The sequence below is a fragment of the Perognathus longimembris genome, chromosome 23 (genome assembly GCF_023159225.1).
Source record: "Perognathus longimembris pacificus isolate PPM17 chromosome 23, ASM2315922v1, whole genome shotgun sequence".
Taxonomy (NCBI): domain Eukaryota; kingdom Metazoa; phylum Chordata; class Mammalia; order Rodentia; family Heteromyidae; genus Perognathus; species Perognathus longimembris.
The window spans coordinates 33136865-33152616 of NC_063183.1; the positions used below are offsets into that span (position 1 = coordinate 33136865).

At 54.7% G+C, this 15752-nt stretch overlaps 1 protein-coding gene across 2 annotated transcripts; it reads right to left on the bottom strand.

The window, feature by feature from the left end:
- Positions 1 to 395: 395 nt before the first annotated feature.
- Thbs1 (thrombospondin 1) lies at positions 396 to 15461 on the bottom strand. 2 transcript variants are annotated; one of them, XM_048332277.1, is made up of 21 exons: positions 15352 to 15461; positions 14690 to 15249; positions 13813 to 13888; positions 13127 to 13326; positions 12898 to 13020; positions 11713 to 11806; positions 9872 to 10045; positions 9498 to 9674; positions 8875 to 9048; positions 8529 to 8656; positions 8294 to 8446; positions 7779 to 7997; positions 7442 to 7549; positions 6789 to 6948; positions 6594 to 6712; positions 5334 to 5568; positions 4907 to 5134; positions 4496 to 4767; positions 4017 to 4114; positions 3779 to 3918; positions 396 to 2493 (listed from the first exon to the last, which is right to left on the bottom strand). In XM_048332277.1, the coding sequence occupies exons 1-21, from the start codon at positions 15416 to 15418 to the stop codon at positions 2486 to 2488; spliced, it is 3513 nt and encodes a 1170-aa protein (XP_048188234.1). In that variant the 5' UTR covers positions 15419 to 15461; the 3' UTR covers positions 396 to 2485. The 2 variants fall into 2 exon arrangements, with proteins under 2 accessions (XP_048188234.1, XP_048188233.1); XM_048332276.1 differs by having other exon boundaries at positions 13127 to 13329; positions 15352 to 15460.
- Between the last annotated feature and the right edge of the window lie 291 nt (positions 15462 to 15752).

Consider the following 15752-nt stretch of genomic DNA (forward strand, 5'->3'; position numbering starts at 1 on the left):
CAGATATTACTTTTTTTTGTTTGTTTTGTTTTGTTTGCCAGTCCTGGGCCTTGGACTCAGGGCCTGAGCACTGTCCCTGGCTTCTCTTTGCTCAAGGCTAGCACTCTGCCACTTGAGCCACAGCGCCACTTCTGGCCATTTTCTATATATGTGGTTCTGGGGAATCGAACCCAGGGCTTCATGTATACGAGTCAGGCACTCTTGCCACTAGGCCATATTCCCAGCCCCAGATATTACTTTTGAACAAGTCAGTCTTTGTAAATCATATTGGAATTGTGACTGTTATATTACTGTAATTTTATTTTGTGTGTGCTTTGTTGGTTTAAGAATAGTATTTACCCATACTTTTTTAGACTAAGGCCAGCAGAGAACAAAACAGACTTGGCTACAGGAAGTATAAATATAAATTCCCATATGATTTATTGTTGTTCCTTGTACATAAGAAACAGTAATATACAAGTTACACTGCTTTAGAATGCAAAATGGATAAAAATGTGTAGAAAAAAAGCACATTCCTACAAAAAGGTATCAACAAGTAGTAAAAATCAGGGAGTAAAAAGCAAAAAAAAGTCATAACAAAACACACAAAAAAGGAGAAAACCTAACGATTCTTCAATTCAGTGTGCAAACATATAAAAATAGAAATACTAACTGTACAGGCAGTATTTCCTGATAAATTATTTAAATAGCATATCTACACAATCTGAAATCTATCCCAATAGCAATGAGAAAATAATTTATGAAAGTCAAGCTACAGTATACAAGATGATAGAAAGGAAAAAAAAAACTTTCAGAAATGGTATTTAACATTTCAATGCTTTTTCCTGGGAATACTCTTCTGCAGAGAAATTTTCATACTATGTACAGCATTGCCTTTTGAGTTACTACAGTAGCTTTCAGTCTCTTTAAGACACTTAAAACTCTTTCTACTTGATCCAGAAAGTCTTTACTCAGTCACACAACTAATGAGGTAATATTTGTATATAAGTTTCACCTTTGTCATCTTTTCTCTTTTGGAAAAATGAAGTAAAACAAAACAACAACAACAAAACAACAACCAGGTCTATATGCATTTCTTCTTCCTGGAACTACGAGTGAGGAATGGGGCAAAATACTACTAAAGATGTCATGGCTTTCTTAGCAATCTGAGCCTCTTCCAGACAACCAATGCATTCCACTGGAAAAGACAACAAAGGGGGCAGAACCAGGTCACTCTCAGCCCGAGGTGGAGCTGGTTTTCCAGGTGGTGGTGTTGAAGAGACCTGGGTGGTCCCACCCAGGTACCTGCTCACACACATTTCCCATATGAACTCTAATTCCAGGTAGAACAGAGTTAATAAATAATCTGTATTTACAATCTTACAGTCATGAAGACTCATAACCAAGGCAATACGGGCAGTCCTCACACTCGTTCCTGTTCCATGAATATTCTCCAGACATCCTCCAGAATAGGGAAAAAATAAATATTTCATACTGTTGAAGTGTTTGTTAAAAAACAAGAAGGAAAAAGTTACCCCCCGCCCTCCCCACCCCAAAGGGAAAAAAAAAACAACAACCACCAAACACCACACGCACATACACTATAGTCCAGAAGAGAATCGGGAACTCTAGGGTAATGGAGGAGAAAAGAAAAGGAATGTTTTAGTTAGGTTGATGCTAACTTTGTGCCTTTCTAACCATAGAAACATGAGCGTGTTGCCCCTCTTGGAGGCAGCTGGAGCCCACTGAGCAGGAATAGGTTTTCCTGCTACATCTGCAAGGTACAACAATTTCAGCGTGACCAAGCACTGAACAGCCCCCGCACCGCACTGTACTTCTGATAATAATAATCTGGCCCCTATAGGCCATGGGTAAGGATGGGGACTCAGGAGGAAGTTCTGAAGCCAGTCTTTCCCTCCCTTCCTTGCTTCTGTCTACCAGCCTCTTTGCATGGGTTAATCAGCTAACACTAGTCAGCATCATAAAATCCAGTCTTTCAGTCTCCCCCAAGTGACTTAGTACCGAACAAGTAACAGGTCCTCCATGTTTTCTTGCTACAATCCTTCCCTTAGTGCTTTGGCCCTGCCCACTGTTCCTGAGGGCAGATGTCAGGGCCAGGGGCAAGTCTGTTTGCTAATTCTGATGAGGCCTCGCTTCCGAGGTGCATGGGCATGCCCGGGTCTGCTGCTCAGAGCTGGCCTCTCGGGAGCACCCCGCTCTGAGACGTGGGCAGAGTGGAGAAGGCGCCTTTCTGATGGAGAGAGAAGAGATGCTTTTGTGATTGTTTATGTGCTTGGAAGAGGCCTTCTCATTTCTAAGAGGCTGAAGGCTCGGCCCGGGTTTGCGTTTTCTTGAGGCAGGCTCCCTGCTTTGGGGTCCCCGTGGATGCAAGCAGAGAAGAAAGGGAGGCGAGGAGCTGTGACCTGGGGACTCCGCAGGTCCTGGCTTCCGGAAGGTGCAGTGCCAGCCTTGGGGGGTGATCAGGACTCCGATCAGCAGGTGACAATTAGGAATCTGTTAAACATGAAAAAACACACGAGTGAAAACTAATTAATAAGGGCACAGTCATCTTAATATCATTAGCAACTTAAAAAACCCAAGGCTTCTCTTGTTGTTTCCGCTGGCTGGGATGGAACCCAGGGCCCTCTGCCTGTTAGGGACGCGCACACCCCCGGCTGCATCACCAGCCTGAGATTGGAGGATCCTGGTTTGAAGCTAGCTGGGGCAGGAAAGTCTGCGAGACTCTTGTCTCCAATAAACAACTCAGAAAATCCCTGAATCGGGACTGTGGCTCAAGTGGCAGAGTGCTATCCTTGAGCACAAAGAGGCTCAGGGACAGTGCTCAGGCCCAGGGTTCAAGCCCCAAGACCCCCCCCCCAAAAAAAAAAATAATAGAAGAGTAAAAAGCCAGTTAGTAGGAAAAATGTATGTGTGCGCGTGTGCGCGCATGCCGCTACCGAGGCTTGAACGTGGGGCTTTGAGCTCACACTTGGCTTTTTCCTTCAAGATTAGTGCTCTACCATTTAAGCACAAACTCCTCTTCCAGCTTTTTAGAGGTTGATTGGAGATCGCGTCTCATAAACTTTCCTGCCCAAGCTGGCTTCAAAAACCATGATTCTGGGCTGGGGATATGGCCTAGTGGCAAGAGTGCCTGCCTCAGATACACGAGGCCCTAGGTTTGATTCCCCAGCACCACATATACAGAAAACGGCCAGAAGCGGTGCTGTGGCTCAAGTGGCAGAGTGCTAGCCTTGAGCGGGAAGAAGCCAGGGACAGTGCTCAGGCCCTGAGTCCAAGGCCCAGGACTGGCAAAACAAAACAAAACAAAACAAAACAAAACAAAAAAACCATGATTCTCAGATCTTAACCTACTATGAGTAGCTAAGCTCACAGGCCTGAGCCACTGGTGCCTGGCTAGTAAAGACGGCCTGAACATCACTGTGAAAGGAACATTGTCCCTCTATGCACACGTAAAGGCTGTGATGGTATGAATAAAACTGTAAGAAGAACACAATCTATATAAACATTTCGAATTTGAAAGAATAGTATCAGCTTTTAAGAACAGCATTATCATGGCTTTAAATCGATTTTGTGCAGCTGCTTGTCTTTCCTCTTTGCATTATGAAGAACACACGTGTTGCTAAGCAAGTCCGCTGTGTTGATGAGGACTCAGGATTTCATTTCCAGTATTGTGTCCTCAAACAAATACCCCGTCTCTGAAATAGTCTTCCAGTCAGTCTTGCCCACAGGTGTCGTCTTTCCTATTAGTGTGACCTAGTACTGTCGGATGTGCTCCTACCTCTACATTCGTATTTCAGATCGGAGAAGAACACCATTTCTTGAGAGAAGACAAACAGTCCTAGCCTGCCGCCAGCATAGGTTTTGTCATAGATGGGGCCAGAATCAGCCATGATCTTCTTCCCCTCGTACATTACCACTCTGCAGCAAAAACAAAGTGTGTCACTGGTGACCTTGCTCCTTTTTGGTGTCATCCGTGGGTGTGAGTGGGAGGTGGAATTGGCTCACGCCCGCCTTACCTAATGAAGCCTGTCTTTGGCCGGTGGCTGAGACGCCATCTGTAGGCGGTGAAATCTTTCCAGCCTATGTGACGAGGGTCATGCCACAGGGTGCGCACCTGCGGGACGAGGGGAGAGGCCAAACGAGCCCGTCAGGAGAAGACGGACACCCCAGGCCGTGAGGAACGGGGCGTGACGGTGACCCCGCAGAGCTGGGGCAGTCCCCCCCCTAAGGTTTCTCTCACGCCGCTTAACGACTCTAACGCACAGAGAAAGGGAAAGGCGAGTTTTCGTGTGAAGAGGCTGAGACGGCCTCAGGTTTGGCGGGGAGCCGGGGGCAGTGAGCTCCCCCGTCACACAGCATTCGGGCTTCTCACAGCTCAGCCTCGTGCTGCGGCTGGGATGCTGGAAGCTTCATAACTAAGACCCCGTCTTGGGTTCTTGGCCAGAGGCCATTGTCCCTCTTGTCAGTTCCGCGCCCGTCCCCGACCCCCTCTTGCCTGGCCAGGGGTGTTTCCTGTGTGCCACAGGGCGTTCCGCAGGTGCTCCCCAGGGCCCGTGGTGGAGTTGACGACTTTGACGGACAGGCCGGAGTATCCCTGAGCCCTGGTGGGGTTGGTGTCCCAGTAGGACTGGGTGACTTGCTTCCACATCACCACGTAGAAGCGGCTGCTGGACTGGTAGCCAAACACAAACCCGGCGTAGTCATCGTCCCTCTCGGTGTTGATGAAGAAGGTGCCACTGAAGTCCACAGCGTTGAACTCATCGTAACCTGGAAGACGCGGCCGGGGCCAAGTTAGAAAGCGCAGCCTTCGGCCCCCTCTCCACTCTGCCCCAGACCCAGCGCCCAGAGGGGCGGCTTCCACCGGCAGCCCTGGGACCGCCTCTGGCTGCAAGCGCTCACAACTCACCCACAGCAAGGCCCGGATCACAGTTGACCGTCTGGACCAGCTCTTTGCCCTGATGGCGCACCACCCAGTTAGGGTCGTTCTGGGACGTCCCTTTCGGATCCAGAGGAATCATCTGGAACCGGCGGAAGTCGGTCTCACTGATGTCAACATTCTCAGGACAGATGTCATCGATGTCTGGCACGCTGTCATGGTCAAAGTCATCTTTGCATGCATCGCCTCGACCATCACCTAAGATAAGAAAGGCAAGACTTAACCGAAACGGAAATGCTGCGCGTCTGAGGTGGACGCTCGCTGCCTTGTCGCAGTGCACCCTGGGTCACTTTCACCCTGGGATACGTTCCCGTTACTTTTGCTTCTTCCCTCTGAAGGTCATGTGTCCCAACCCCCCAAAGGCCTTGTGTAGTCAGGAGCGGCTGCACAGACTGACCGTCAGAGTCCTTCTGGTCGGGATTGGGCACCAGCCTGCAGTTGTCCCTGTCATCGGGAATGCCGTCATTGTCGTCGTCATGGTCGCAAGCATCTCCCTTGCCGTCCTTGTCGTGGTCGGCCTGGTTGGCGTTGGGCACGTAAGGACAGTTGTCTAGGTTGTTCTGGTGTCCGTCTTCATCAATGTCCTGATTGTTGTCACACGTGTCCCCAATGCGGTCCGAGTCAGAGTCCAGCTGGACGACAGAGGTCAACAGAGTAAGTCACACACTGAACCGTCTGTGTGAAAGGCAACACCCCCTGCGGTACTGCTAGTGAGGTCCGTAGTTATTTCTGTGCTATAAGAGACACTAATATTAACAAGCAAACATTTATAGGGTTTTTCCTCAATCCCTGTTTTGTGCAAAAATTGTGAGACCTTTTAAGATTTTTTATAGCATATTTTCCAACTAACATAGTACTTAACTATTCAGTATGTATGGGATTCAATAGGTATATAGACATATATACAGACTGTGTTTTTTCTTGCTAGTATTTATGCTCTTTGTAAGGTGTGTATGTATTTTTACTTGATGGCCTAATTCTGTTGTAAGATTTATTATAACCTGAGGACTCCCAGAGTCATCCAGTGAGGTTAACTGATATTGGAAAAATTCGTGCTAAGACCCAAACTCAAAATAGATGAGGCTGCATGATCCCCAGTGTCAAGGTCAGCGAAGCTTTCCCACGATGCCCTGTCACTGCACTGTCACTAGCCTGACACGACTAAGAGCAGGCACAGGGGAGGAGAGGCTGGGTTTCTCACGGGATGTCTGCCTGTAGCATTCCTTAGCATGGGGGAGGGTAGTCGGTCAGTCATGCTAGGTATTTGGGGGAATGACAAAAAAAAAAAAGAGCTTTCTGGAGCCTTTGGAAGTCTTATCTATCTCTAGCCATGAAGATGGCTATTTTGCTTCCGGGTCATCCATCTTAGCCTTACACACGGTCAATAGGAACGTAGTGACCGTAGATCTTTGCTCTGTGAGATTTATCTCAGCAACGGTAGGGGACAGTGAACAAGTCACGTAGGCTTTCTGAGAGAAGACAAGATGGCAGTGAGGAGAGCCTCACACTCGGGATCTCTGAGACTCTGCCCAGTTCATTTTGAGCAACCACACGCCCGTGCGGCGCCTGGCTGTTCCAGCGGTGCCGGGGTCATCGGGGACTTTGGGCTCCACTCCTGAAGCCACCGTCCTGACGGCCCAGCGGGAGGGCCACACACCTGGTCTGGGTTGTGCTCCAGGGGGCAGTTGTCACACTGGTCCCCAACCCCGTCCATGTCCGTGTCCCTCTGGTCCACATTGTACACGTACTGGCAGTTGTCTCGTTCATTGAGGATACCTGCAGGGCACGGGGCGGGTGAGAACCGGAGCTCCGTCGGAGCACGCGGCCACGGTTCCGGGGAGCCGCTGCTTACCATCCCCGTCGATGTCGGCCGCGCACGCGTCTCCCTCCCCGTTGTTGTCGGTGTCCGCCTGGTCGGGGTTGTGGTTGTAGGGGCAGTTGTCGCAGCGATCTCCCACGTCGTCTCGGTCGTAGTCGTACTGGGCAGGGTTGTAGTGGAATGGACAGTTGTCCTGCAGGGAGGAGGGGAAGGGGGCGCGTTTCACAGGGCTGCCTGGGGCCATGTGTGCAGTGCATGCAGAACGAATTGGTTTTCACTTGGTTGACAGACTGAGTACTCAGTTTATGTTAAGTGACCGCTTAGAGGATAATAAGTGGATTTCTGTTGGTTATGGACCAGTGAGACATAAAGCATAACTTCATCTTGGTGTCATTAGGGTCCTCTTGTAATGGGGAGGAAAAAATGGAAAGGACAACGCCTTTAAAAATCCTCGTGGCAACATGTGTGTGGTGGAGCCGCCATGCCCCCGATCCCAGCCTCCCGAGCGGCTGCAGTTATTAGCGGTGTTAGCACTGTGCCTGGCTGACAGTAATCCTACCGCTCTGAGTGTCAATGCGGTATGCTTTTTGCTAAGCCCCTGCAGTTTCTGGACTCCTAGAGTGCTCCGGGCCACTGCGGAAGTGCGAGGTGGCGGGGAAAGGGAGCGTGGAGTGTCCCGTCTTTACCCTGTCATCCGGAATCTTATCGTTGTCATCGTCATCATCACAGGCGTCGCCCAGCCCATCCTTGTCGTAGTCCTCCTGCCCCGAGTTGGGAAGGTTGGGGCAATTGTCCTGGAGAAGAAAAGCCACACCCAACAGCTGTTAGGCCTTCGGTGACGTGGGGACGGGTGCGCCAAGCCCAGATCCCACCCCGGTCGTGTTCTGGGTGCCCAGTGGCGGGGGACGGCGGAGCAAGGATGCCCGTCACCTCTCGGGTCCTTCCTCAGCTCTTCAGCCCAGCATGCCCCGGGGTGGTGGGCCGGCTCTGGGGGGCTCGGGGTGGGGGGGAGCTGGGCCGTACCTTTTTGCAGTGGTAGGTGGCGTTGGCCACGCACACCAGGTCCTCGTTGGGCCAGCCGTCGAGGTCGGTGTCCTCGCCGCAGATGACGCCGTTGCCGGCGTAGCCCGGCTTGCACTCGCAGCGGTACATGGGCTCGCTGTAGTGGCCCAGGTAGTTGCAGTTGGCGTTCCGGTTGCAGTCGTGTGTCCCGTCCTTGCAGGGGTTGCGGGGACTGCACACCTGGGGGGGGGGGGAGCACAGGATCCCGCTGTCCACGCAGCCCCAGGCCTCCCCGGACACCAGCGGAACGCGAGGGGCCTTGACTGCCCCACGTCTAGGAAGGCGAGGCCCCGCGTGGCGGAGCGGGCTACCCGTTGTCTCTCACAGGACATCGGGCCGGTCTGCCCCGCACATGGACACCCGCAGCAGCTCCCCGTGCTCGTGGCCCTCCCCGCCCCGTGAGGCTACGGCCCGAGGCTGCTCGCCTGCTCGCTCACGGACCACTCTCCCGCGTCTGCGCGCCGCGTGCGCGGTACCTGTTTGTTGGCCATGGCGTGCTCCACGCCCCTGCCGAACGGCTGAGAGCCGGTGAAGCGCGGCGGGCAGGGCAGGCAGTTGTAGCCGGGGTCCGTGTTCTCGCACCGGTGCTCCCCGTTGTGGCTGAAGCAGGCGTCGGGCACTTCTTGACACTACGGAGGGGCGGAGAGTGCTCAGCGGTGTGAGGAAGCACCGGGCCCGCCTCCCGCCCGGTCCCCCGGCGCCCCGCCTCACCTCGTCCACGTCGCGGCACTGGACGCCATTCCCACGGTAGCCCGCCGGGCAGGCGCCGCACTTCCAGCTGCCGTCGGGATAGCTGGTGCACCGGGCACCGGCAAAGCAAGGGTTGGACAGACAGCCGTCTGAGAAAGGCGAGAGGCAGTCAGTGGCCGCTCCCAGCTGCCGTCACTGCCGCAGCTGCGTGCATGGCCCTGTCCACCCGCACCTGACAGTCACCACATCACACCACGAGGGGTCTGCACACGCATGCACACACGCACACGCACGTGCACAACCCTGACTGCAGCAGGCCGTGAGATCAGGTGTCCAGAGGGCCTCGGTTCAGGGCCGCGCAACTCACCGATTGGACAGTCCTGCTTGCTGCACACTTGGTTTTCAGTCTCATCGCCAATGCAGTCTTTGCCTCCGAACTGGGGTGTGGGGTTGTTGCAAAGCCGGCTACGTTTCTGGACCCCGCCTCCACAGGTAACAGAGCAGATGTCCCATGGTGACCAGGGACCCCAGCCTCCATTGACTGCAAGGAAATGAATCCCGTGCAAACGTTCAGCAAGACTCTCTGCAGTCACCTGAAACCTCTGCTACCCGGATGCATGGAAGGGATACTTGGGGAGAGGGCGGGTCTGAGATGGTTTTCTTTTCTTTTTTTTGCCAGTCCTGGGTCTTGAACTCAGGGCCTGAGCACTGTCCCTGGCTTCCTTTTGCTCAAGGCTAGCGCTCTGCCACTTGAGCCACAGCATCACTTCTCTCTGTTTTCTGTATATGTGGTGCTGAGGAATCGAACCCAGGGCTTCATGTATATGAGGCAAACACTCTTGCCACTAGGCCAATTCCCAGTCTAAGATGGTTTTCTGTTTCTCATTTAAAGAAGCTGCTGAGCATACAGGGCTTTGCTTCTGCTCATTTCTCCAGTAAGCAGCACAGCACCCCCCACACCCCCCTCGCCCCGGTCAGGCCTGCACTCACTGGGACAGGCGTCTTTCCTGCACACTGTGGTCTCCCGAGCGTCACCCTCGCACGGCTTCCCGTTCATCTGGGGGCTGGGGGAGTTGCAGAGACGGATCCTCGTGATGACGCCATCGCCGCAGGTCACAGAACAAGAGGACCAGGGGGACCAGTGGCTCCAGCCGCCATCCTGCTTGACTGAAATGCAAAGCTGGTGGTCACTGGAGGCGCCGGCTGAGCGGGAGGGAGACCAGCAGAAGCCCTCCCGGGAGCTGGCGGCCACAGCTCCAACCTGCTCAGCGGGTGCGTGGACAGGGCTCGCGGCCACAGTCCAAACGCCACGGCATCCTCTGAGCTCAGGCTGCAGGACCGTAACCCCCCCTCCCGCCACTCACATCGCTTGTCGCACTCCTGGAGGTGGCAGGTTCGCGTCTGCACGGAGGAGCCCTCGCAGCGGTTGTTGAGGCTGTCGCAGGAGCGGCCGCGCTGCTGGATGCCGTTGCCGCACGTCGCCGAGCAGGACGTCCACTCGGACCACGGGGACCAGCCGTCCTCCGCGGAGTCGCTGGCTGCGGAGAAGCACCACACTCAGCGCCGCGGACACCGGGGCCGCATGTGTCCGCACTTGCCGGCAGGCGAGGGCAGACGTCCCTTTACCGGTACTGAAGTAGGGTTAACAACTGAACATGATTTAATGACTATGCCTGTGAGACACTCGTGCAACACGATGTGGTTGTTAGCGTCAAGCTAATGAACACAATCACTACAAGGTAGTGCTTTTGTGCGTGTGACTTGGAAATCCTCCCTCTGCTTTAACTGTAGACTCCCACAGCTTAAAAAAGCAAAGGACACAAAGTTTCAGTTGTGCAGGATTGGAAAAGCAAAACATTTCTTAGGCAGATGGAAGAAGCTTCTGGCAATGGGCGGCTGTGCCTGGTCAGCACAACCCCCTTCTTTCTGCAGTGGGAGCTCTTCTGCTCCCCCTTCCCCCTCTCTGGGCTTTTCAGAGCCCTTTCCCTTTGCTCAGTTAAGGTATCTCAGCAGCGGGCCCAGCTTCAGCCTTCTGAGAAGCCAGCCCAGAGCTGTCACCCTGACTCGTCAGGGAGGCTCCAGACCATGTGTTTGGCAGCACGGCTGCGCTCAGCTCTGACTCCAACTTGGTCATGAGGTTAGTGGGTGAGCTCCTCTCCCCCTTGCCTCTGGCACCTCCTCTGCACAGATTTTCACAAGAGGAGAGTGTTTGTTTACTATCTCCTGGTGCACCATGACTACAATCACATCTGTCCCTACCAGGAAACAAGACACTGGGTCTCATTATGTAGCCCATGCTGGCCTTGAACTCGTGATCCTTCTGCTTCTGTCTCCCGAGTGCTGGGATTAGAGGTGTGCACCCATATTCCTATCAAGGGAACTTGTTTGCTTTGGCCACCAGTTGGAAGTTTTAGCACTCACTAGCTTGGTTCCCTTTAACTCCCTCCTGTAAGTGCTAGACAGAAGCACGTATATGAATACCATGCTAACATGACTCCCACGGCCCGGGGTGGGACTGATAATGCGAGTCATGGCCACGGTACACAGAGGTGTATGCGTGAAAGGTGTGTGTGTGTGGGGAGAGTGGAGTGGTGTGTGTGTGTGAAGGCCAAGTGCTTTGCCTGTTACAACATGTCACTTTTATGAGTTGTACCTACTACATTGAATATCGTCTCAATAAAGAGATGGTTGCAGGGCGCAAGACCTGGGGAAGGGGTGCCCGGAACGAGGCGCTGCCTGCTTTCTGTCAGTCCCGTGACCTGCAGCGAGGCTCTGCTTTTCCTGTCTGATCACTACGGAATATGGAGGCAGAACCTCCAGGTCCCGAGTCTGGTCCAGTGCTCACACCATAAACCTACCACGGCTCCTTGGTTGGACACACTCTCTTCACTTTGCGCCGTTAGGATCTAGTTCTAAAGCTGTCAACTTAGACCTATACCTGCTAGGAATTCACCCTTTGTCCGCAAAGTACAAAACCAGGATGAATACGTGCATGCCATACACACTGATCCACACCACAATCTAGATGGATAATTAAAATGTGCCTGTAATGGGCGTTTTTGGGCTGTAGACAGTGGACTGAAGCAAGAAATGGAGCGAAAACATCTGATGAGACGAGGTAGGGGTAGTGCTGTGCCTAGAGGTCTAGGATGTGTTAGCATCAACGGAGTCCCTAGAGAATAGTCAGGATATCCTAGGAACTTACGCCAACACCGCGGGCAGCACTCCCCGTCAGGAACTGTGGCGTTGGAGCAAGGCATGATGGGGCAGGACACTTTCTTGCAGATGGTAACCGAATTCTACGGGGCAAGAGAGGAAGGGGGAAAGGGTTACTGAGCATATTGAAAACATAAGTTTACACATTACACGGACATTTCCATCGCACGGCAGAACCGAGCCAGGTCTGTAAGCACTTGGTGGGATGCTTGGACGGCAGAGCCGCTGGGTGGATCTCTAGCCCACCCACATCACAGATTTCATGCCAGCCACTCGTCATGCTCCTCAGAGAGTCCCGAATGGTTGCTCAGCACAAAGGATTTATGTAAGAAGAGCCAGCAGGTATCGTGAGCCAAGTCTACATCAGAAATCAAACAATCAGCTGGGACCTTTAAATTTGTACATTTTATCTTTTGCAGGAGGAGAAAATCTATGGGCATTTTTCTCTCCTCTTAGATCTCTTTATACTACACTGGGGAATGATGGGAATGTAATGAGGTTGGTGTCCCAACTTCATAATCTATGGTTTGTAGAAAAGCTTTTCTTTGTTTGATAAGCCAGATAATACCAAACTCAGGTGTGGTGGGGGCCCCACCCACTGGCATTGTCACCCGAGCTAAGTCGACAGTGACACTTGAACAGTCAGCACTCTGTTAGAAGAACGGCCACGCCAGGGCTGAATAGAAAGCAGGGCTTGGGGAAACAAAAGGAATGTTCTGAGCAGGTTTGATTTACCTGACATCCAACACTTGGTCTTTGAACTAAAGTGAGTAAATTATTCAGATGTCTAAGTAGATTTAGTCTCTTAAGATACTTAGCCTGGGGGTGGGGGTGTAGTTAAGACTTTTAGTAAATCTGAGAGTTTTAAGAAGAGTTTGCAAATGTCATAATTACATGTCAAAGGGGGAAAAAAAAACAAACACCATTTTGGTAGTGGCCCACGGTACATAAAAAGAACTTGTGTGGCCACTTTGTCTCTGAGGGCTCTCCTTGGCTCTCCTCTCCCGCAGATCGGGCTTTACGCCATGTTGGACGAGGATGCGGAGGTGCTGAAGTCGACTGGCAACCTCAGTTGTCCGCGGCTGGCGTTCACTCAGCAGCGTTACTGTGTTTGGAAAGACTGGCTCCCGGCGCACGCCATGAATCCTTCCTCCAGGGTGCCCCGGTCCCTTACCTGGCAGTGGCACTCAGTACAGCCGTCCACCGTCCACTCCTCGTTGTTCCTGTACTGGACTCCATTGTGGTAGCAGAAGTGGGGCCGCCTCAGCTCGTTGGCCAGCTCTTTGTTCTCTTCCGTCTAAAAGGTGAGGGGAGAGGGGTCCTGAGTGCTCGCCCCGCCCGGCGCCCTGGGCCTGCACGGCAGGCGGGCGGGCAGGGGAGGGGGGCAGGGGACGGGCACTGACCACTTTGCGGATGCTGTCCTGTAGGGTGGCCACGATGGTGCGCAGGCCCCGCAGCTCCAGGGCCATGCCCGACAGCTCCTCGCACGAGATGCCGCAGACGGCTTGCGGGTCCTTCGTCTTGTGGCCGATGTAGTTGGTGCGGATGGCGGGGCTGGACCCGTTCACCATGTTGTTGTCCAGGGTGAGCCGGACATTGGCAGCTGCTATGGAATTGAACAGAAACAGTAGCAGTGGACTTCAAAACCCAAGATCCCTCCTGCCAGTCAGCCTGCCCACCCCTCGAGTTCTTGGGGGTAAGGGATGCAAGTAGAGGAGGGGTGTGTGTAACCCTTTGAAGTCACTGCTGTCTACCTCTTAAGCATGCTAGGTGGGGGCGCGTTTGGCACGAGCAGTATTGCTTACTTCTTTTTTTTTTTTTTTGCCAGTCCTGGGCCTTGGACTCAGGGCCTGAGCACTGTCCCTGGCTTCTTCCCGCTCAAGGCTAGCACTCTGCCGCTTGAGCCACAGCACCGCTTCTGGCGGTTTTCTGTATATGTGGTGCTGGGGAATCGAACCTAGGGCCTCGTGTATCCGAGGCAGGCACTCTTGCCACTAGGCCATATCCCCAGCCCCAGTATTGCTTACTTCATTCCTTGTCGTGCTATTGGTAGAATCCCCTACATACTACAAACAGACGGGGTACTCACAGCTAGAGCAGCCTTTGTTCCTGAGGACATCTTCCGGGGTGGTTCCGAAGACAAACCTCACATTCTGCAGCACCCCCTGTGGGCAGAGGACAGGCATGGTTTGTAGAAAGGAGTGGCGGGGGGGGGGGGGTGACGGGTGACCAGTGGGGTGATGGGTGGATGGGGGGGGACATGACTGTGTGTGTACTGGAGAAAGCACACCGCCAATGTCCCCCCAAGCTGTAGAGTGCATCATTTTTAAGATCCCTTCAAGATCAGAACAGCCCACCAACGTAAAATGGCCAAACAACTTCAAAAACCTTCTGTCTTCTGCCAAGTCTTTAGTATTTTACAAAGAATTCCCTTCTCAAAGCCCGGCCTGGGCACACAGGAAGTAGAATGGATCCTAAGCGGGGAGAACATGATACTCCCCCGTGGTGGAGAGTTCCACGTAGGAGTTCAAATCCACAGCTCCAGATGAGGCAAGGAGCAACTCCAGTAGTAGCTCGGTGGCTGTTCTAACCTTTGGCTCGCATCCACCCCACCCCGCCCCTGCCAGTCGCCAGTAGCACCGTGGTACCGACTACTGATTTACCCAAACTACCCCTTGCAGGGCATCTTCAAGCGGGAGGAACGTATTTGAAATAAATTACCATTTCCTTAAGAGCATAAGAGTACCTAATGCTTCAACAGGCAGCTAGAGTAAAAGCACTTCTCACTCACTTGAGTGGCTTTCAACGTGCTCGCCAGACCCCCCAGCAGCAAGCAGCACAGCCCAACTCATGGCAAATGCAGGTTCTCGGGCTCCTGGCTGGATGCCCGGGGGTGCAGCCAGCCCTCCCTCCCGGGTGTCTAAATCTGGGAACCGCCCCTGGCCGGGCTCGGTGGCTCCGCTTACCTGGAAATTGTCGTTGTCGTGTCCCTTGGCGACTCGGAGCCTGGCGACGCGGGCCAGGTCCCGGGTGAAGATGCTCTGGATGGGGACGTCCAGCTCCACGCTCTCCATCTTCTCGCAGTCGACGTAGAGCTGGGCCCTGTCTTCCTGCACGAACAGGGTGATGGTCTTCCACTGGCCGGTGGCCAGCAAGGCCTCGTCCACCGACACCACCTGCCGCTTGCCCTGCGCGTGCAGGCCGAGGTCCAGGGTGCCCGCCCTGCCGTTGGAGACCACGGAGAACACGGGCCCCGCCAGGTCCTTGCGCTCCACGGCCAGCAGCGCGCCGCGCGTCTTCTTCATCTGCCGCAGCGAGGCCAGCAGCAGGAAGCCCTTCTCGGCCCGCACGGCGTCCACCAGGTCTTGGAACTTGTCGTCGGGCATCGGGGGGATCAGGTCGGCGTTCTCGATGCGGAAAGCCGGGCTGGACGGGTCGGGGCCCTTCACCAGCCGCCGCCCGGAGCCCCGGCGCGCGGCCCCCGCCAGCTCCAGCACGTCGAACACGCTGCCGTCCGCGCCGGGCTCTGCGGACGGGGCGGGAGCGGACCCGTCAGGTCTCCAGGCCGGGCGTGGGGGTGGAGGACGGGGACCCCGACGCGGGGCGGCCCCGGGGAGGGCGGACTCACCGGGGATGCGGTTGGAGGCGCGCACGTGCGCCAGGAGCAGGAGGCAGAGTCCCCAGGCCGGCCCCATGGCGGAGCCCGCGGCCCAAGCACCGGAGCGCGGGGTCGGAGCGGCGAAGCCTGGAGGGCGCAGGAGGCGGGGGGCTGAGCCCGGGGTCCCCAGGGCCATCCCCCCCCGCCCCCCGAGGAAGGGGGCGCCCGGGGCGGGCGCAGGGGCTGCCCCAGAGCCGCGGCAGGAAGGGGGCGGGGAGGCTTACCCGGTGGGCCGGGAGGAGCGGCGGGAGCGCGGGGTCCCGGCGGGGCGCGGGGCGCGGGGACGCGGACGCGGCGCTCGGAGGAGGAGGCGGCGCCGGCTCGCTGGGCGGCAGCTCTGGCTGGGGAAGCCGCCGCGCCGCGCGCTTTAA